The 23,034-nt window shown below is 41.1% G+C and overlaps 1 protein-coding gene across 2 annotated transcripts in view; it reads right to left on the bottom strand.

Annotated features, from left to right (window-relative positions):
* Window positions 1-21,238, bottom strand: part of INO80 (INO80 complex ATPase subunit) — a 61,073-nt gene extending 39,835 nt beyond the window's left edge. The window contains exons 1-14 of one of the 2 annotated variants that reach the window (XM_083863140.1): window positions 21,137-21,238; window positions 13,775-13,960; window positions 12,390-12,556; window positions 12,229-12,296; window positions 9,973-10,134; window positions 8,125-8,245; window positions 6,681-6,895; window positions 5,614-5,667; window positions 4,746-4,949; window positions 3,275-3,470; window positions 3,015-3,082; window positions 2,488-2,697; window positions 2,041-2,121; window positions 802-897 (exon numbers count right to left, since the gene is read on the bottom strand). In XM_083863140.1, coding sequence (XP_083719266.1) covers window positions 802-897; window positions 2,041-2,121; window positions 2,488-2,697; window positions 3,015-3,082; window positions 3,275-3,470; window positions 4,746-4,949; window positions 5,614-5,667; window positions 6,681-6,895; window positions 8,125-8,245; window positions 9,973-10,134; window positions 12,229-12,296; window positions 12,390-12,556; window positions 13,775-13,917 — 1,785 coding nt within the window. In that variant the 5' untranslated portion in view covers window positions 13,918-13,960; window positions 21,137-21,238. Of the gene's footprint in view, window positions 1-801; window positions 898-2,040; window positions 2,122-2,487; window positions 2,698-3,014; window positions 3,083-3,274; window positions 3,471-4,745; window positions 4,950-5,613; window positions 5,668-6,680; window positions 6,896-8,124; window positions 8,246-9,972; window positions 10,135-12,228; window positions 12,297-12,389; window positions 12,557-13,774; window positions 13,961-15,963; window positions 16,826-21,136 lie in introns of those variants that run through there. The other variant, XM_083863141.1, reaches the window with a different exon arrangement.
* Between the last annotated feature and the right edge of the window lie 1,796 nt (window positions 21,239-23,034).

Raw genomic sequence — 23,034 nt, 5'->3', positions numbered from 1 at the left:
AATACTTAAACTACAATCTGTTCCTCTTTGCAGATGTAACTGCAGGCTTCTGACACTTTTGTCTATCCTGAATTCTGAAATTTTTACTGTTTTAGCAGTACACGTTTCTTTTTAAATTTTCTTTTGCAACACTCCAGTATTTTCCACTGTGGGACAGGTAAGCAGCTCGTTTTTCAGTAACTGACAGGTCCTTGCTTTCTAATTTACGATTTCTATTACTATGTTTTCACACTCACAATATACAGGAAAAACTGTTTTTCTTCCAATCTTTTTGGTTTTATCTATTTGCGCTTCACTTATCTCTTTTTTCTTGATTATTACTTCTATGTCCATGGTTCTTCCATTTTTTGTAATAACTGCATTTTGCTTCCCTCTTATCTGTTTAGCATTTATTCACATACAGTCTTTATCTGACTCAAATTCATACAAATGACTGAAAACACAGTTCTAACCCTAAAGACATTATATAAAACTTGGTATATAATTCCTGGTTCTGCTGCCAGACCCATTAAAATTATATGTCCACTTGCTGACCTGCTACAGTTCCTTACTGAGAAGGTATCTTTAAGCTGATGCAAAATGAAAATCATGTGAATTAAGTAAGAATAATTTTAAGCCTTAGATAACTAAACACTCCAGAAAAAAAGAGAATGATGGAAAAAAAAAAAAAACAGGAACAAGCTCATTACAGAATTTCATATTCCAAGGTCAGTAAGCAACCAGATGTTATACAGAACTCAGGAGAACAAAATGGTTTGCTCTTGAGAAAACAGAAAGAACTTCCTCGGACATGCTTATTACCTTAAATTTAGGTACAAATCTGGCAAACTCCTGGTGCCAGTTGTTCAGAGTAGAGGCAGGTGAAATTATTAAAAAAGGTCCCCAGATGTTCTCTCTCTGGAAAACACATATAAAAAATTAAAATTAAAAGAATATTTGAAGGGAAGTAATCTAGAGATGGTTTGGTATGGCTTTACATCTACTAAATGACAATGGCTACAAGAGAGGGAACCGTGTGCAACACAGCAAAACTCTCCCAGCACAGCAGGGTGATACAGAACCAAACAGAGAAGATCTAATGTTTAACCAAGACTTATTTCATAAGAGCAAACTTTTTCCCAGAACAAACTCCTTTGTTTCAGAAATTTGTGACCTTCATGTTACAAACAGCCACTGCCATTTTGATACGGAAAAGAACTTCAGGTGGCATTGAAATCTTTGTTCTGCCACATCACCAATTACAGTACTCTCTGGTGAATAACTGAGTTGATCCATTAACACATTAGCAGTTACAAGCTGGACTTCATAAGGGAGAGGCAGAAGGATAAAGCCCTATTTAAGCTTCCAAAAACCTCAAGGTGCAGTGTCACAGGAAGACAAGCTTATCTGGTTATTCCTTCCATTAACATGAGCTCAAGAACCTTCAGCTCTGCACACCTTTACAGTATTTTGTCCAACAGTACCAGTAACATAAAGAAATGCACACCACTGTCACTTGGTCACTAGTGCAGCTAATTTTGCTTCTAGTATCAATTCATTGATATCTTCTAGTTAGGGCAAGTGATTGGATTGTAATCAAGACCTTTATTTTTTGAAATAAAATATTTATTTCTGCATGAAGAAGTAAAGCTCCTGTTGCTTATTCTGTTTTGTTTGTCTGCCCTGGCACAGAAGAATCACCATGCTTCCTAAAAAACCCCACTAGAATATGGAAATTAATGCTAATTGCCCCGAAGCTCACAATTTGAGTACTTTGATCTGTAAAACTCAGTGAGCCATCAAGTGTACAATTTGTTCTCTCCTGAAGCTTTTACATTCAGTGCAAGTGAGAAAATATTACTCTGTGAATAAATGAAAACCCTATATAAATAAAAATTGACATACATATTTATAACTAGTTCAACGGTTCCACTTGAAAACAATGTATAAGATACCTTTTAAGACATTCAAGCTTTATAATCCAAAATTCATTTCCAACATGTGAAAAGTATGCATCTTCTATCAAGCATACTACCCAGGAACAAGCTACAATCTACCTACCTCAGCCAGATGTGCAAGGAGAGCAATACTTTGTACTGTTTTACCCAGACCCATTTCATCTGCCAGGATTCCATTGATGCCCTGCAAAAGATCCATAAATGAACACCTTCGCTTTACCAATTTTTAATCTACAAAGAACTGGCAGAACAGTTGCTACTGAATTAAGTGGGAATAGCCCCACAGTAACAACTCTGACACTCTGAAACTTTACCATTTAACAGTTGAATAAACCATGCAAAGAATACTAAACTCAATGCCCCATTCAAAGCCGTTGCACCCTAAATAATCAAGAACACTAGTACGTTTTCTACCTAATATTTTTCTTTCTTCCAAATACATTAGAGATCAACTACAGTCTATTTTTAAAAATGGTAGATTCTTTTGGCCAACTTTAATGACTTAAATAATCCCAGAAGTTATAAAAATTTGCAAGATGTACTAATATACCTGCTCATATAGGTTGGCTAGCCAATTCATGCCTTTCAGTTGATAACCTTTCAGTTTTCCGTTGAAAATGGTGGGCTGTGGAATATCCTCTCCTGCTCGGATAGATGGGTTTGCTAAACTGTAGCTCTCTCCAAAGCCAGTACCAGACTTGTTAGCAGCCCGTAGAGCAGCTGCCCGGCTCTCCTTCGCATCTTCATCAAATGATCTGGTCTGAACAGTAAGAGGAAGGTATGCACAAGATGGTGAGTATATTAACTTAGCAAGAAACTGTAGTGTAAAAGGCTTTGCAATTCACATTAAGACTCGATACTGGCTAGAAATTAAGAGAAAATTAGCCTGTACCTATAGCCCAAATCTTTATACTCTAGTTTTCTACTTGTTTAGTGCAAAATGTGCCAATGGAATTAAATTCAAATCTGGCCCCAGATTAACCTATTTGACTTGGCTGCTATGAAAGATCCTGGTACTGTGGCCTCTGCCAATTACTTTGCTTGCTCTTCTACTTCATGGATCCAAAAAATACATACCCGGGCTTGATGAATCTGGTAAGCATCCTCAGCATTCTTCAGAGCTTGAGCCTTGTAATAGTTGCTATCTGAAAATACACACCCGTGTTAGAGCTCTGCAGTAGCAACCACCCAAACACACAGACAAATTCCAATAATTGCAGTAGTCCCTCTTGCAGAGAAGGAAGCTGTGCTTCAAATTGTTAAGTTTGTACAATAATACAGAGAGTGCAGTAAATGTCAAAAGAGTGCAAGGAAAGGACTGTAAATGAACCACTTACCATAATCTTCTTGGGTTATGTTGACCACTACTCCTCCACCAATATCAATCTGCCTTTGGGTAGAGCTGTCTTCCAGTTTACGCAGGATTTCCTCCTGTATCCCATCGTGTCCAATATCTCGTTTACGACTCATAAAATGGGCATATAATTCAGTTTGTGTGATCAGGAAGTTAAGTTTGCGCTGCTGTCTCTTAGCCTAAGAGAAGAGCATTTACCAAAAACAGAAGGGGAAAAAGAGACAGGACAAGAGTTCAATGTTAAAAATATAATTAATTAAACAAACAAACAAAAAAACCCCTAAAAATGTATCAACAACTAATCTATCTAGACTATATTAACCACATCACTTTGCTAAGTGCTACATTATTAGTTGCACGTAAGAACACTAACCAAACTCCATAACTCTATGTTAAAATACAAGATTTTTTTAAATGAAAAGTTATTTAAATTCAGTAATCATGACAAAACCCATCATAATCTAATAAAAGAAAGTTTAAAAGTTTTGTTTATAGTGAAAAATTAAAATATCAACAAAAAATAGCACAACTTTAGTGGTCTATAGTAAAGAAACTCAGCAATTAAGAAATGCTCTCATGGCAACTTCACTCCCACATTCTGTTATTTATTAGTAGAGGGAATTATGGTAATAATTCAAAAGGTAATACAGCTGAGATATCATCATTACTCAGCATTCAGCAAGACCTTGCAGAAGCTCTGTTCACCCTCAGGCTCTGGCAAAAAATGCAACAGCTAAAATCTGCCTATTAATCTAAGTGAGCAGAAAACTTCACAAAATCCTTATGAATTTGCGAGAAAGAGAGTAACGTGAAAAACACAAGCATAATTTATGCATAAAACTAAATATAAGGCATTCTAAAGATTCAATCTTTCCTCATATAAGGTATAAACACCTAAAGTAACAACCACAGATTCACTAGAGAGCTTTTACAAGGAAACTTTCTCAAATTCAATCCGTTTTGCTCTGTAATGAAGTTCAGGAAGTTGCTAGTTGGCCAACAGAAAAGCAAACACAGAAAAAATCTGTGCCCCATACATAAATTACAGTATTGGCTTACAGCAGGGAAAAAAAAGGACAGGAAAAAAACTCAATGTCAATTGAAGTGTCTTCCCTTCTGGACTCAGAAAGATGTACAAACCATCACAAACCATTGGCCCTTACCAACACTGAGCTGTGTATGTCTGTGAGACATGCACTGCTTCTCTATTTCCTTCCTCAATTTAACTCAATTATAAAGAATTTATGCAGTTTGAAGGGTTTCTTTTTTAATCACCTCTTGCCAACATTAGAAAAATTACATAAAGAAAAATAAGATAAAATAAATACGTGGAATAGCACTGAAAGAGAACAAATAACTGAATTTCATGGCTTGGATTTAGACATTCTAATTATCCAGTTGCTTCTGTGTCTCCTCAGCATATTAAGTATCAGCAATCTGTGATTTTGCTGTACCTCTCTCATCTCCTCATCCAGCTTGCGTTGCTCCAGAGCCTCTTTCTCAGCTCGTTTCCGATGCTCTTTTTCCACCTTTTCATACTTTTTCCAGTAGAGAAGCATCTCCTTGGTGAGACGACGTGCTCGTGGCAGAGTTTCCTTACAGTTTTTCTGCGCTTGGAGAGCAGCTCTGCGTACCTCCCTCATGCACTGGTGGGCAAGCTAGAGGGAAAGAAGATTTGGGAACAGTGGGAAAATGGGCAACAACAGTGGGAAAATATCTTTTCATCATTAGCCATATAAATGAATCAGACACTTGAGCCTAACCCTTGCAAAGTGCTCAGGAACCTGTTACTCAGTGTTTGTAAGTGAAGTTCTCTAGGCAGAAACAATGCTGAGTCTCAGACAAGACTGATGAGAAGACGGATTGCTTTTGCAATCACTTAAGCTGAAAACTGTTCTATTTTTAATCTCAGGTTCTCTACGTATTTATCTAAATTAAAGCACTTCATATTCCAACAGCTCCCTTTGATTTCAACCAGAATGTTTAAAACCAGTAAGTTTAAAGTAGTGGATAGTTGGGCAACTCAAAAGTTGAAGCCACTAGATCAATAAATTTAAAATGTGCAAACTAAATCTTTCAAAAACCAGAAAGATCCCATGAAAAGAACTCATGTTGCTTGTTTCATGTTGTTTATGAAACAAAATGACACAACTAAAAAACGAAAAGCTTTATAATAAATCACAATTACTTGTATACCGTGCTTTCTCCTATACTGCCCTGCTAGTATAGTCAGTATTGTAAGAAACAGAAGAAACATAAAGAGATCACAGTTTGCTTATTACATCCAGTAGGAGGAACAGTATGAAACTAAACACCACCTACCTTTTTGCTGTTGGTTAGGAAGAGGTTACGGGCTGAAGCTTTCTGTTTGTATGCCTGTAAAAGAACACAATCTTTAAATTAGTTAAAGGGTAATGGTGTCACAGTATTTTAAAAAATCACTGTCTAGTCTTCAGCAGGTACATGTGCCAACTTCAGTCATGCACACTACTGTATAATTCAGAATAAGTACCCTAAGTATTCTTCATTTTGACTGAAACAGCTTTTCATCCTTAACTACTGAAGGCATTTATAAATATATTTCAAATCCTGAAGGAAGCATACAAAACACCTCCTTTTTCACAACTGTTTCTTTAATTACTACTGTTGCAAAGCAGGGCTCTCCTATTCCACTTTTATGACTAAAGCGAACATTTTCCACTGTTTCCCAAAGATATTAAGAATTTATGTAAACCCTATGTTCTTCACACGATCAACATTAATCTTTTGAAAAAATATGGTCTCCCTCACTGCTCATATCCTTTGTTTGGCTTTGAAGTTCATAAAGGATGATAGTCATGACTTGTTGTAACTTCCTAGAAATTCAAAGTCTTAACTGGGAACTTCAAAAAGCAGGTTCTAAATGTCCATTCTGACCATCTTGGAAAACTATCAACAGTGAACCCAGCCTTCTGTTTCAAATGTGTCTGAAGCTTGACCTGTAAATGATACAAACACTTTTCCCTAGTCTGTTTCTGAGGTAAGGTTTGAAAAACACAGGTGCTGTGACTGAAACACCTGTTTTCTAAACTTTATTGTAAACGTAGATACTGGTTTGCTCTATACTGCCATCCTGTAGATCAGTGTGAGTAGCTGCTAGAGTTTACTGTGCTTTTCATTGCCAAGGGTTGAATAGCCATGACCAAGTACTGCATGATCCATTTAGGTACCACTGGTGATATTTCAACTACATGTTCCTCATAGATAACAGAATTCCAGTTATGTCACTAATGACCACCAGAAAAATCAGGTCTTACTTTGTTTTTTTAAAGTGTCAAGTCCCCACTAAGTTAATTTTCCATGTCACTTTCTTCTATCATCACTGATCTACTGCCATTATCCAAGCTCACCTTTGGCAACTCCTTCTTAACAATGCTAAGCCACACTTTCCGCCGACGTGCATTGAGTTGCTCAATAGACAAATGCTTTTTCTTGGAGCCAGGTGGTGGTGTATCATGGGAAAACTTGGCAAAAACTTTGGCCTGGTGATGGTGACGTCGTGGTGACTCCTCTGAAGAGAGTTCTTCATCCCGTCTCCTCTTTTTCTTTACTTTTTTCAACTTGCCTGCATGGTAACAACAATCATAAAAATACATTTCGATTTTTGGGGCATATTTCATCAGGCACCTTTCCTGAGTAAAATCTCCTAGTCAATTTATATGTGGAACCAACAAAAAAAGCCAAACTTATTCATGTTTGCAAATTCTTGTACAATTAATTTACACCATTAGATATTTCCTCATTACTTTATAATGGAAAGATTTTCCTGTTTAAAAGAGAGGTGAAATGCAATTACTTCCACCCAGGGAAACATGCCTTGAGAGTTAAAATGTCTAGGACTTGGTGCAACGTTTCTTGCTTTGTGGCAAAATTCTACTTAAATATAAGTAAAGGTAAGACATTTAAAGGTGACAACATTATCATTTGGTACAGTTAAGTCTCAAAGCAAACTTCTCAGCAAAGAGAAAACTGCACTGAAAGAAATTGGCATGTTGTCACGTCATACCAGCTTTCAGAGGAGACTGATACTGGTATCAGATATTAAAGATGTTCACTGTGAGTATGCAAAATTATGGATGCTGCAAGACTGGTGAAGGAAAAAAACACCACAGTTAAAGGAACTTTCAAAAAGGAAGGAAGACAGCCTGAAATAACCCCTTTAAAACACAGCTCAAACTTAAGTACTTGCACTAAGAGTTCACCTTACTCTGACAGTTCATAGCCTTCTCTGCTTCCTTACAGATTTACAATTACTGCCAGCCCAAAGAAGAAAGGAAACTGTACTTCCTGGCAAATGTGCATATCAGAAACTCCAGCTGTTATGTCAGAGATATAATTCTATTCCAACTGACATCAAACATCAACTCTGAGTTCCCTCTATTTTCCAGAAAACACTCTCACTCCCTGTAACTTCCTGATCACAAAAACTACATATTCAGTAGTAACTGCAGCAAGTACTGGGTAAGTTCTTACACTTTTCAAGGACCTTTCATGTTTTCAAAATACTCTCAAGTAAATGAACCATGATATGAAACAATATTTATGGATTCCAAACCACTAAATAAGGTCCACAAAGAAAATCTTAAGCCATGAACTCCCCAGTCACACATTTTTCCACCCTAGCTTTCTAGAATCCAGATGATAAAGCATAGTATTATTTTCTGACTACATTTTTCTTTGTATTTCCCTGCAAAACCCACAAGTTTTGAACATTTATGTTTAGTCAAAGGAAACAACGTAGGAAAGAAGTTAAACCACAGCAGCCATTTAAAAGCATGAGGTTAGTGACTTTACCTTTTATTTTTTTCTCTTCTTTAAACTTCTTTTTCTTGGGCCCTAGCAGGTGGCGCTGCTGCTCGTAGTAGGGGTCGTAGGTAGAGAGCAGCCCCGCGCTGTAGTACTGGTACTGCTGCAACTGAAGGGTGAAAGAGAGAAGGTAACAGAGACAGTCCTAAATAAGCTCAGATCTTGAACATAAAGAAGAGATCAGGAAGCATGCACTTCTCCATATTTTGCATTTGTTTTCAACTATCAGAGAGTGTCTAGGGGAAACCACTGCTCTCAGGGGTGACCTCCAAGTTCTGCACTGGGAAATGAGCCCACTAGGTAAAGTCAGAGGAAAGAGCAGGCAGTGAAGGCACTTCCAACATATACTGCTCTGTCTTTTCCATACAGGTGCTGCCCACACATTACATGAAGAGGTCCAATTATGGACCTAATATTTGTTTTGCTTGCATTCCCGAATTCCATACATGTTTCACTTTATCATTCCAAAGGATGTAAAAGACAGGTTGAAAGAAAAGGCATTTAAAAGATTTCCAAAAGAACAAACAACTTGAACATTCAGATTGTCAAGTAAAAATATAGCTGCCTCAGCATTTTTCCCCTGAATGATGAAAAACGCCAGTATATTCCCAGCATTATTCATATGAAGTACCAAACAACTCCACACAGGTTACACATAAATGGGCAAATTAAAGGCAGTATCACTCAGAAATTAACTATTTAAAACCTAAGCATATTTTCAAGTTAATAAAAGATTTTTGAAAAGAGCATAAGCATAAACAAACTTTTCTGATATTCGTTCCCCTCCCCCTGTACCTGTGTACTGATGATCTGACAATACACTCACTGCTTACTTTCACGGGGTATTATTTCTTACTAGTCTGGTAAATAAGTACTTGTGTAAAATCTAACAAAATTATGACCTGTGTAAAAATGTGGTGTATGAATATTTGTGTAGCTATGCAATATTTCAAGAAGCTAACACAATATTGGTTCAGAGCTTCAAGTAAACAAAGGAAAGAAGTAGAGACAAGCAAAGACCTGTGTGGGAAAATATTTCTTCACTCTTTTGGAGGAATTCAAAAAGAATATAAAACAGGAAGAAAAGTTTTAACTTCAGACACATTCTCTGATAACAGGATAACCTCCTTTATCTAAGACTTTCTGTTGCAACTCAAATCAGCAGTGAACCTTTCTGCAAAAGCCCTTATAATCTGAAAAAATAAATTACTAGAATCCATAGAATTTGGCTTAAGAAAAATGCAAAAAAGCAGCAGACTATCTTCTTCTAAGAGAAAGAAAGAATATCAAAAGAAAATCCAAAACAAACAAAAAAAAGGTAAAAAGAAAGAAAAAGAGTCAAGTAAAACCTCAAATCATGACAGAAAATGACAAGGTAGTAAACTAGGCACTCCCTTTCAAGACTGTAAACATCACGTTACTATTCATCACTTCAGTGATCATATAATTACACTTGAACAGCAGCTACTACCTGTATTAGAATTTAACTCGCAGCATCCCCATTTTCATATACATTGCATATATATCATCCAAACCTTGCATTCTAACACCGAATACTTGCTCTAGTGACTGGGAGAGAGCACTGTGGAAGCTTTATAATAACATGGGCTAGTACTAAGTTACATGCATCACTGACAGATTCACAGCATCTTTCATTTTATGTATGGAATTGATTAAATAACCCTTGTCTAAAAGTGATGTTAGAGTTACTATCTACCAAAGAGTGTATTTTCCAAGTCCACAGAATTATGAGTTTTGATAAAAACATAAGAGCAGTTAAAATAATGCAATTAAAGGAAAGAAAATCAAGGAAATGCAAAAATTCTGACTTTTTACCTCTTTGTCTTTGCTATATTTGCTTTGATGCAATTTTTTATACTTGTGTAATCGCAGCATATCGTGAAGTTCCTCCCTTGAAAGAGAAAATTCTTCTTCCTCCTCTCCATCCTCATCACTTGGTGATTCTGTGTCACTGGAATCATCACTCAGAAGGATACTCTAACAAGAATAAACAGGAACTAATTTAACAATCCCAAATCCCAAAGCACTCTTAAGCCCTAACCTAATAAAGGGGTGTGAGTCTGGCCCAACAATGATACTTATTACTTACAAAGTGTCCATCTAAAATGACTCATAGAAAATAGTTTTCTGAGGAGCAGACCTGTCTAGCAGTGAATTCAATACATATTTTCTAATTTGGAGGGAAGTAGTTTTCTGTTAGTTTGTGATACTGAAATCATTTTAGTCCACTTTGTTTATGGTCTCAGAAAAGCAGCAGTGGGAAAAGCCAGGATAACAGCAGGGGTATTTTGTGATGTGTGGTATCCAGGGGCTTCCCTACCCCAATTTGGAGTTTGTTCCACTATTCTACCACTTCTACCTGTATCAGTTTTTGCAAGTCTGACTCTTGTTCGACCTCTTGGCAACATGTTTCTGCTAATTTGAGATGGCTACAATACAGTGAAAATGCAAAGATGACATAAAGCCACCATTCCACTTTCCTCTGCCATCCTCACTGAGACCTAATACTGAGTTTAACTTAAAAACAAATTTTCATTTGAGTCACAAATCTCCATGTAATACATTTTAAAACACATTAGTTTAATTTGGACAGTGTACTAAAATTAATTCAGATTCTGAATGTAAAATAATTGCTAAGTCCAACACTAAACTGCATTCCCATGTACCATATCCACATGCCTTTTGGACATCTCCAGGGATGGTGATTCCAACATTTCCGTGGGAAGCCTGTGCTAATGCCTCACCATCCTTCCCAAGGAAGAAAATTCTACTAATACACAATCGAAATCTCCCTTGGCACAACTTGAGGACATTTCTCTTGCCCTGTTGCTTGTTACTTGGGAGAAAAGACTCATCCTCACCTCACTACAATCTCCCTTCATGGAGCTGTAGAGAGCAATAAAGTTCCCTCCAAGCCTCCTTTTCTCCAGGCTTATTACCCCCAGCTCCCTCAGTTGCCCCCCCTAAGACTTGCACTCCAGAGCCTTCCCCAGCTCCGTTGCCCTTCTCTGGACCTGCTTCAGCACCTCAGTGTCTTTCTCATAGCGAGAGGCCCAAACTGGACACAGGGTTCAAGGCATGGCTTTCACCATGACAGCAAGTATAAAATCACTGCCCAGGTCCTGCTGGCCAAACTACTGCTGATACAGGCCAGGATGCCTTTGGCCTTCTTGTGGCCACCTGGACACTGCTGGATCATGTTCAGCTGCTGTCAAAAAGCACCCCCAGGTCCTTTTCTGCTGGGCAGCTTTACAGCCACTCTTCCTCCAGCCTGCAGCACTGCATGGGGTTGTTGTGACCCAAGGGCAGCACACTGACTTGGTTGAACCTCGTGTAATAGGCCTTGGCCCATGATCCAGCCTGTCCAGATCATTCTGCAGCACCTTCCTACCCTCCAGCAGATCAACACTCCCACACAACTTGTCTGCAAGTGACTGAGGGTGCATTTGATCCCTTCACTCAGATCACTGATAAAGAAAATAAACAGGACCAGGCCTGATACTGAGCCTTGGGGATCACCACTGGTGACCAGCCACCAGCTGGATGTAACTCCAGGCACCACCACTGGCTGGGCCTGACCATCCAGACAGTTTTTCACCTGGTAAACCATGCACCCATCCAAACATGAGCAGCCATCTCATCAAGGAAAATGCTGCGGGAGATGGTGTCAAAGGCTTTACTGAAGTCTAGACAGACATCCACAGCCTTCCTTTCATCCATTAGGCAGGTCACCTTGTCACAGAATATGATCAGGTTAGTCAAGCAGAACCCAACTTTCATAAGCTCATGCTGGCTGGGCCTGATCCCCTGGTTATACTGCACATGCTGTGTGATGATACTCAAGATGATGTCCACAACCTTTCAGAGAGTAACAAGGACAGGCTGACAGTTCTGTAGTTCTCTATGTCCTCTTACCAGCTTTTCTTGTAAATGGCTGTCAACTTGGCAAACTTTCAGTCAACTTAGACCTCCTTGGTTAGCCAGGACTGCTGGTAAATGACTGAGAATGGCTAGGTGGGTAACTCTACTCTCAGATTCCACAATAGTTGCATTTCTTTCCAATATTCTTACCTTCAGCCACTTTCTGCTTTTCTTCAGTTTGGAAAAATTATACAAGCTCCCTTTTTCAGATTTTGGTTCTGTTTAGAGAAAGAAAAAAAAAAGTTCTTAAGAAATTATGCTTTTCCAGACTAACCCAAAGAAAGCAGACATTCAACCTACTACATGCCCACCTGGCTGGAGTACTCCATTCAGGGAATGTGTGTTCAGCATCCCAGAATTCCCTGCTCCAGAAGACTCTCCAAGCAAGGAGTTTGGAGGCTCTTCCTTAACTTGCATCATGGGATCCCCAGACTGAGGCAGCAAAGGATTGTCATCCAATCCATCTTCACTTTCATCACTGCAAGAAGATCCATAATACAATGACAATGACAGGAAAATATTCAAATGAGAACATTGCCTATTTGTCTAAAGGCTTAAGAACTGAGATAGCTTCAGATGTAATTTGACACATTAGAAATATTGCTGTTGATAATCTCCCATGAACCCCTTAGCAACAGTTAATCATCAGACCAGCCTGGCTACGCTATCAACCTGCATCTCCAGTCCTGAACTAGGTATCTGGTTTTAGAAGCATGAACTATGCAAGTCAAACTGAAGCACAATATATGGGATGTGTGAGAAATGTAGATAAACCTTTTCTAATCCTTTTGTGGGTCTTATTACATGCTTGTAAACATATCTGTTATCTGTTGTCCATTCAGTTACCAGTTCCATAACTCCACAATTCCAAAACACTGATGAGATTAAATATGTAATTGTTTTGGGACAGAAACACACATTGATGATGCCTCATTGCTACAACTTACACAAATTCTGCACCTGACAACAGTCTTTCCATTTCCTTTATGACTAAAGGCTGTAATTGTCCCTGAAAATCTACTCAGGGCTTCATCATCCTACTTTTTGCAGACAAAGAAAGCTTTGGCCACTCAGCTACCAAAAAGAGCTTTAAAACATTGTACTAATTCGTACATGAGGTGGTAACACACTGTACTATCACTATGAACTGAGAGAAGCACAGCCCAAAATCTTCCACACAATCACAGAATATCCCAAGTTGGAAGGGAGTCACAAAAATCTTTAAGTCCAATTGCTGGCCCTGCACAGGAGAGTCTCCAGGAATGACACCATGTGCCTGAGAGTATTGTCCAAATGTTTCTTGAACTCTATCAGGCTGGTGCTGTGACCACTTCACTGGGGAACCTGTTCCAGTGGCCAACCACCCTCTGGATAGAAAATCTCTCCCTAACATTACACTTACATCTCCCCTGACAAAACTTCATGCCATTCCCTCAGGTCCTGTTAGTGGTCATCAGAGAGAAGAAATCATAAAGGCTTTGTTTCAGAACTAAAAGCTAATTTGTAATTAAATTTAATAGTATTTTTTAGATTTCCTCTTCTCTAGGCTGAACAATCCAAGTGACTGCTCCTCCTTTAAAGCAGAAAAGTTTCTAATGAACTGATAAATTCCTAATATGGTGTTCTCTGGGAACAATATAATAAAAATATTGAATCCCTTGGCACTCCCAAGGGAAAGTAAAAAAGCTTTTGGTACCTGGATATACTCCTGTTAAAGATGGCAGACGTCTGTCGTAAGAACTGATCCAGTTGCAGAGCTTTTTCCAGGTATTGCAGATAGAGGGGTTTTGCCAGCTCTGAGCAGCTGCCATCCTCCTTGGCACCCAGCTCCGAGGCCATAGAACAAACTTCTCCTCATGCACAGGTGCCTCTGAACACACAGCTGTAAAAGGAAACAACGGCCATCAGCACCACAACTCCTCTTAAAGGAGCAAACCTTGCCAGCAGACAGATCTACCAACGCAATTCTGGGCAAAAACTTGGGTTGCAGTTAATAGGTATAGCAAACAAACAGAAATTGCCATTCAACTTTCCACCACAGTACTACCACACTCTAGAAAACTAGATTCTTAGTTTTCTGGTTTATGACTTTGTGGTTGCTGTTTGATAGGAACAAGCATTGTTTTAACTTAGTATGATAATCCAAGAGGTGACACAGAAAGTCAAAGTATTATGAAGACAGTCCTCAAGCATGTAAAGCTTTCACCATTATTAAAGATAACATGTTTAACCCTGAACAGAGGGCATATATATATATATAATAATTAACTCCAAAAAGGAAGAACTGCTAAAAATATTGTTCCTCTGTTGTTTTTAACCATTCAGTTCACAGCTGTAGTCTACTGAATACTTGTAATATTTCCCCCTTACCTTAAAGCAATGCTACTCTTTCAGCACTGAAAATACAGCTGTTACCTGTTGGCAAACAAGCTACAAATACTTGACCAAAACCCCTTCCATTCTAAAGTGCAACTGTTACTTTATTAAAGAAAAAAAACCACATAAAAACAATTTGCAACATACTTTTTAATATTTACAAATTTAGAATGTATTCTAGCATTATGTTTTTCAACTAGTAAAAATTGTCCACTTGATTTTGTTTTGTTTTCTGGATTTAAGATTCTTAATAAAGCCAAACACAGACCCCTGCAATATTTGCACACTACATACTCTAGAAACCAAGGTATCAAAACATTTTATTGCTCTGTCAACTGCAGTTTTCTCTTCCTTCAACTACAAAGGACATCATGACAACTGTTACAGTAATAGCTGTCTCAACTCAAATTTGACTTTTCTTTGACTATAAAAGATGCCATTACTGTTACAATAGTGAGAAAGGTACATGATTTCCAAAGCCAGAGTTGTTACTGTATAAGTGAAGGATATTAAATATCTACAAATAACAAATAAATAAATAAAAAGCTTTTGCTTCTGGTGCAGGACATAAATCATAGAATGGTTTAGGCTGGAAAGGCCCTCAGAGAACATCTAGTTCCAACCCCTGCCACAGGCAGGGACACCTCTCACTAGAACAGGTTGCTCAAATTAAAACCAGTCAGACTTAGATTAATTGTTCTTCTGAAGGATTCTTCTGGTTTCTATCACTTCTTAAAAATACTACAGAACCTGAAGCAACTTCACATTAATTTACTGAAAGACATTATATATTTGTTCAATTGTTAAATCAGCGACTTAATTGTTTTATGCTTATGTAAGTGAACATGCAGATTGAGTATCCAATCTTCACGTTGTTCTGTCTTTGCATATACAAATCCAAAACCCAGCATTTAACCTTCTCTAAGTCTTTTATCCTCCAAGATTACAGAACAGTTTCAGAACTTCAAAGTTACAATAAACTATCGTAAGTGATTCTCGTCTTGAGACTAATGGCTGTGCATGAACAAGAGCAAATTGTATTATTTTTAAATAAATATCAGGTCTTGAGTTAACAACCTTACCACAGAGAATAACCAATAACACACCAGAATTTGTCAGGCAAAGTAACAGCTCTGTGATAAAAAACATTTTTATACTGAAGATTTCTACATATTAGGTCTTTGCATATCTGACAGCAATTAAATGACTGACCTCTGTCACCAAATACCCTTTTCCAGCAGAACTTGGCACCACCTGAAAGCTTTCCCTATGAAAAGGGCAGTAAGATGCACATTTTCCAAGCAACTTTCATCTACATATGTCATAGTGCTTAACAGGCATTTGAAACCAACCAAACAAAAAAGCTAAAATCAAGAACTGTCTTCCAAGAGAGAGGGCTATGAACCACAAAACCTTTAGGCTGGGAAAGACCTCTAGGATCATCAAGTCAAGCTTCCAATCCATCACTGCCAAGTCCACCACAAAACTCCAAGTACCACATCCACACACCTTTTAAATATCTCCAGGGACAGTGACTCAACCTCTTGCCTGGGCAGCCTGTTCCAATGCCTGGCAACCCTTTCTCTGAAGAAATTAAGTAAAAGGGTTAAAAAATGAGAGGAAACATGAAACTTGTGCTTCTAATGGAAGAGATCACTCATGAAGTGGTAGAAAAGAACACTTTGAAGGTGAAAGGGGTTTTCCTTTCCTTGTGAGCACCAATAAAAATTGCATCTCTTACAAGAGCAAAAATCCCTCCCTATTATCATAGCAAAAAAAGTATAGTGATTCCTTTTCTCATTCAATTTAAAATCGTATCCATCAACAAGGGCATGTATTGTATTAACACAGCTAACTCAGAACATGGCATCTTTCACCTGTCTGCTCTTTGCAGAAAACCACATTCCCAAAACTGAACCTTGCATTTCCACATTTATTAAAGTCCTCCTTGACCAGGCATAGTATAACTACTCTGCATTTCACCCATATAAAAAGACATGCTTTTGCTTGTCTTCCTATTTTAATTGCTCCACAAGGCTCCTGTACACACAAGAATAATTACTCTTGTCCTCAAAACAGTTCCTAGTCTGCATCCTGCCTACCAAATAAACAAATAAGCATGGGAGAGCTTAACAATACCCTTAAAACATATTTACAATGCCCAAAAGAAATAGAGTAAGTGTTACACAAGTATACTGAACAGTGAATAACTCAGACATTTAACTCAGCCTTTCATTTATTTATATGCTGACAGTCACAGAGCGCTTCTCTGCTGATCAAAGTAATAATACAGAGGCTAAGTGACAGATAATTCATTCTCCATTCTTTCAATTGCACTCTAAGTTTTAACAAAGATTTCTAATGGCAAGAACTGATCAAACACTGAACTGAGAGAAGATAGGAACAAACAACGAGAGGCACACAGCCAGATCCACTACTGTATGTAACTCTTAACATCACCAACATACTGCTTCAGTGCATTTACATGGTGATGACACTCATTCCATCTTTCTTTGACATTTTTGAAACAAATCTATCCTTTTGACTACTCAGTTAAAGGGAAAAATACAGATTTTCTATGACATTTCATTTCTGATGGTAACATTTAGGTAAATACTCATATGTTACAGGGAAAATGAGCAGAAGCTGCAGAGAAATCCTGGTGCCATCATGACTTTCCTACTGATATATACCAATTAAATGTTAAGTTTCAGTACCAAATTTAACAGCTATTTTCTTTCTCTCTTCCTCTTCTCTAGAGTTCTAACAGTTTAGAAAACCAGCATTTGGAAATAAATAGCTTCTGCATTACCAGGCTAGCACTTTAAATCTTCTAGCAGTCTCAATCAGAAGTTCACACTTAAGCCATTTAATTGTATCATATGGACCACTAAATTATTAAAAGTACAGGTAAAATATCAGCAGGAATGTAGCAACTTCATGCAAATAATTTTCATAATAATTGTATTTTTTTAATATCTAAGTTCAGTTCTGAAAGAGCCTTCCTTATCCTGTTTTAAATCACATTGCTTAGTTTAATGTTAATGTAGGTGTGGGATTTCTTCCCTCACTCTTGGTTTTTCAAGTCTGCCCATTTATAGCATCCAGTCAGTAAGTAAACTCCCCACACTGGAGAAGAATCCTCCAAGGACATCTTCTGAGAGCAGTTAGGTTTTATAACAAGGTTTCTACATTTTATGCCCACTGACCTGCACCAACTAAACCACAAGACCGCGGTCTCCTGAAGCAGCTTAACTTCAAAAGTAGATTCTCTCAATTTAAACAAATATCCACAGCATATTTCTGAATGTAAGTCCAGCATACTTTTCTTACTGGTCTCAAAAAGGAATTTCTTAAGTGCTAAGTGCGAAATCTGGCTCTTGTGCCTGGCTGCAAGCTGGATGGGGTTTGCTTTGCAGAGCTGTTTGAAGCAGTTCTTTTTCATCCATGAGTTTCTTGTGTTTCTTCCCTTCAGCTGCTGCCACCTCTACACCTCAGATAAGGCCCAGAGGATTAGTTTTTCCGCTCTTTATGACTAACATCAACCATCACAGTAAATAATGGTAACTCCAGTCCTAGCAGAGGGCACATACACAAACAGAAGCTGCCATGCAAGTAAAAGGTACTGGATTGCAGGTAATGCACAGGACCTCCTCTCAGCAAGGCAAATCAGGGAGGTAAAAGTAATTCAGCCCTGCCAACCACACACTAAGTGCATGGGTATGAAGTGTGACCCGCTGGCAGGTGAGCACCAATACTTGTTTAAGTATCTCAGCCCACAGAAGTAGCTTCTTCCCTCTACTCCATCCCATCACTGTAAGCACTGACAAAATATCCATGTGGACAAAAACCTGAAATCACAGTAAGTATGTATGTACTCCTCATTTATTTATAGCATTGAAGGTTTTATCCATAGCAGGATTAAAAACTGGGCAAAAATACAAACTTCCATGCCACCTTAGCTGCCTTGCAATTTCAGCAGTTTTCTGGGGTTTTTCGTGCTTCGCAATTTGACACGAACCTATTAAGACAGATTCTCTAAACTTATGCAAACCCCTAAAATACTTTTCTTTTTTGAAGAAATTTAGAATTGAGACATACAGGCCTCATTGGAGCAGCAGAATAGTTAATGCTGTGAGATTTTCCAGTAGTAATATCTCTAGAATAAATCTTACACAAATACATATATATATCCAAACAGAAGATTCACTCAGTCAAGGTCTGTGTGGAAAACATAGACTGGCACAGTAATAGCAGCTAGCCATATTTTTTTCAGACTTCTTTATATGCATATAATCTCCAATAGAGAAAATTGTAGTGGTATAAAAAACTTGAAGAACTATTTTGCTTGAAGGAGAATTACACGCTCTCCTTTCCCCACTCACATTTTAACTTCCTTTGGTAAATATATAGTTACACTAACAACAATTTCCCAGAGCTACAGATCACATTTTAAAGCAAAACATAATTCCCATGTGGTTTTTTTGTTTTGTTTTGTTTTGTTTTGTTTTAATGGCTGTGTTTTAAATATAATTGGGATATGTAAGACACTACAGGCTTTTCAAAAAATTTCATTTCATATGAACCCAAAGCCCTCCACTAACCTCAAGCTGAACAAGTAAAATTCATGTATATACAACTGAACTCTGAGTTCACACCATTTGAGTTTGGAATTAAAAAGCCATTTTAATTGTTTTTGTGAGTAACGAAATCTAGGTAAGCTAGATGCTTTACTTGGCTCCTCTGCTTTTGTGGTAAGGTTTCACATTGTTTTCCAAGGAATGAGACAGCATTTCAGTGATCTGTGTTCCACCTTTTAATCACTTTGAAATACAGAGAAGAGCCAGTGGAGCACTGGCTCTGGATTTTCCAATTCCCAAAAAAACCCAGTTACAGATAGGGCCTAATTTATTATTTAAAAGTAAAACTACACAACAGTATATCAGAAGCATATACATAGCAAAGAGCAAAATACCTTCAAATATACTGAACACAAAAGTTGGCATGTCAGAGCTCTGCTTCCAAGTTTAAACCAGCAGAAAAACAAACCTAACTCTTTAATTGTTCAGTTAGAGTAATTCTTGTCCCAAAAGAGCATTTAATAGTATTTAGGGAGGCCTCTGACAATGCATTTATACTCCCTGCTCTACACATCAGCACCAACAGTTACCCTCAAACTTTGCCATTCTGTGCACACAAAATAACAACTGCACGGATATTTTCAGTTTTGTTTGGTTTTTACTCCCTCCACCCCAGACCACGGAAAGGGAACTATGTCCAAAAAAAGCTCTAAGAGGACTTGCCATCTAAACCAACCTCTAGCATGTAGTTTAGCCTGTCAAAGAGCATAATTATTACAGAATTTACAGCTTATTACATTATACTCAAATGGAACAAAACTTGCTAATTTGAACCATCAAGAATCGGGAGGCAGCACTTTCAGCAACTTCACCAATATACATGTGAGAGATAAACAAGCAATATCCTTTAGTGGAAAAAGGTTCAAGCTACAGTTCTGTTCCTTGTACTTTTCCCTCACTATCTTACCAACCTCTGGGTGTTACAACACTCTTATACATACACGCTAAAGGAGTGACAACAAAAATTATCTGTGTAAGTTTAAAAATGTGTTGGTCACATACACACAGGCACATCCCATGTGCTGTACAGATCCATGCGGTAGATTTGTCTGTAAGAAAATAAACTAAAATCTGAATTATAAACATTTCACTATAAAAAGCTAACTTGACTCGCACCATTTTCTTCACGCAAAGGTGAAAATAAACTAAAGGAATTTATTATTATCTGCAACACCGCGGAGAGGGAAATCTTCCACAGAAGACGGGCGACGGTGTTGAGAACGAATAACGCTAAATCACGATCAGAAATTGTATTGAGTCACACAGAGAAATTGCACCGGGCTACCTGTTTGCAGCCAAACAGGACCAGACTCTACAGCGCGGCTTTAGACAAGTGCGCATTCACCAGCGCGACCGCGGCGCTGAACTACGTTTCACGGGCACCGGGGAGACACTTTCCATCAACAACGCCACGAGTGTGGCAGGCGGCCCCTGCCCCTTCCCCTTCCTGCAGGTGCCGGTGGCTATTCCGGCCCCGGCCCCGCGGGGCTCTGCGGGCAGCGCGGCGCCACGCGGCCTCACACACACACGGAGGCCCGCCCGCCGCGGCTCCCGGGGCGGAGGCCGCGCTCTGACGGCACCGGACGGGCATGGGGGTGGGGGGGACACGGGCGCGTTCCCGCAGGCGCGCCCCCGCGGGCGGTGACGCGGCGCTCCCGGCCCGGCCCGGCCGCGCGCCCCCCCCGCCCGCGCCCCCCCCCGCGCACGCGCCACCGCCCGCACGTGCGCCCGCAGGTGCGCGCGGCGCCCCCGCCCCCCCCGCACAGCCCGCCCCCCCCGCCCCCCCCGGAGCCCCGCGGGGCCCGGCCGCTGATCGGGACCGGGGTTGGGGGGGGGAACGGCGGATCCACGGCCGCCGGTATCGCGGGGCGCATCCGGCGGGCAGGGCGGGGAAGGGGCCTGTCTCTTTAAGAAGAGGCCCGGCTGCTGCGGCCGCCGGTCGGCGCGGGGGTGAAGCCGCGGCCTGCCCCGCCGGCGCCCCCGCTGCCGCCTCCAGTAGCCCCGGCCCGGCCTGCCCTTGCGCGGTGGCCGCGGTGCCTTACCTGGGTGGCGGGCCCGGCGGCGACGCGGCGGCGGCGGTGGCGGGGGGCTGGGGGTGTCTCCCGGGCTCGCTCCCCCGCTTGCTCCACCCGGCCTCTCGCCCCGCGTTGCCGGGGCTGGCGTTGCCTGTCTCCTGCCGCGGGGCGCTCCCGGCTCCTGCCTCGCCAAGATGGCGCCCGCGCTGGTGCTGAGGAGGAGGCGGCGGCTGCGGGCGCTGGGACGGCGGCGGCGGCCACTTTCGCTCACTGAGAGGAGAGGAGCAGGGACACGGGGAGCCATGGCGGGGGGGAGGAGAGGCGCCATGCCCAGGCCTGATCAATCGAACTCCGCACGCCTGCCCGCCGCCCCGGCCCCGCGCCTGGGCTCTGCCGCCCCGCCCGCGCCGCCGCGGCCGCCGCACGAACCCCACGTCCGCACCGCGGGGCTCGGCCCCGTAGGGACCCCGCGGGGGGCCCTCGCTCATCGATGCACTCCGGCGGCCGATTGGTAGGGTCTGGCGGTGACGGAAATTGCCGAAGGGACTCGGCCGGGCGGCCGGGTGAGCCAGCGAGTCTCGCGCGAGGCGGGGCGGGGTCTCGCGATGCTGGCGCGGGGAGGCGGGCGCGTCCCGGAAGTGATGGGCGGTCGCCCTTGAGGCGCGGCGGGGGGCGCGGGGTGGGCTCGGGGGCCGCTCGCTGTCACCGCCGGGCCCGGGGCGGCCGGGGAGACCCTGCCCTGCGCCTCGGGGGGTCGCAGGGGCCGCCCACGGCAGCCGGGCCGCTTATGCTGGCCCGGCAGCCCCCTCAGCTGACGGGAGCGATGAGGGGCCGGCGACGCTGGGACCGGGGCGCCGTCAGGGTTAACACGTGGGGGCACTCGGTGAAGCTACGAGCCTTCTGCCGCTTTCGCTTTGTCATGCACTGAGAGTTGCAGCAGAGGAGCTCTGGACGAAATAGGCCTGAAGGTTAATTGCGAAGATGCTTTGCACTGTAAACGCGGTGTGGGCATCGGCTGTTCAGCACCGCTGCCTCCCGAACCCCACTAGTACACTCAGAGCAAATCCTTAAATAGATGATTGGTACAGATCACCAACAGCATAGTGATGAAAATCTGTATTTCATTATTAAGCTGTGTTACTGCAGCGCTCAGTAGGTACCAGTGTCCTGGTTTTGGCTGGGATGGAGTTAATTCCTCAGCAGCTGGCACAGTACTGAGTTTTGCATTCAGAATAAAAAACATGTTTTGAGTTTTGCTAAGGCGGGTTTATCCTTTGTTGTGTCCCATCCTGTGCCACTGAGAAGGAAAAAAGGTCTTGGGAGGGTGCACAGCCAGGAGAGCTGACCTGAACTGACAGAGGGATAGTACACACTATAGGAGACATCACAGCCAGTGTAACTGAGCGCAGCTACTTGGAAATGAGGCCCATCTGGATTCAGAAAGGGAACCTGGCCTTGGTCAGTGTGTGGCAAGCAACTGTATTGTGCATCACTTGTTTTTCTTTCCCTTTTTATCATTCTTATTATTTATTACTATATTTTACTTTGTTTTCAATTACTTAACTGCTCTTACCTTAAACTACAAGTTTTACTTTTGATTCTCTGCCCCATTCCACTGGGTCAGGGCAGGAGGGAGCAGCTTCATGGTGCTTAGTTGCCAGATGAGCTTAAACCACCACACACGGTTGCTAGGATATAAAAATAAGACCATTGCTACTGCTCCAGTAAAACTTCACTAGAGTTGTCCTTAGTGATGCTAACTGTATCCCTGAGTACAGCTGGGAATTGTGTTGTTTAGGCAGCGTGCATGATTTGGTTCCATGTCAGTACCATGCTCAGACAAACAGAGCTGGCACTGAGCAGCATCACTATGGCTGATGGACCATTAAAAAAACCACCCTTTTTTCTTAAGAAAGTAATTTTCA

The sequence above is a fragment of the Zosterops lateralis genome, assembly GCF_965231275.1.
Source record: "Zosterops lateralis genome assembly, chromosome: 6".
NCBI classification, from domain to species: Eukaryota; Metazoa; Chordata; class Aves; order Passeriformes; family Zosteropidae; genus Zosterops; species Zosterops lateralis.
Note: the sequence above shows the minus strand (reverse complement) of the source record. Positions and strands in the feature narration are given on the sequence as shown.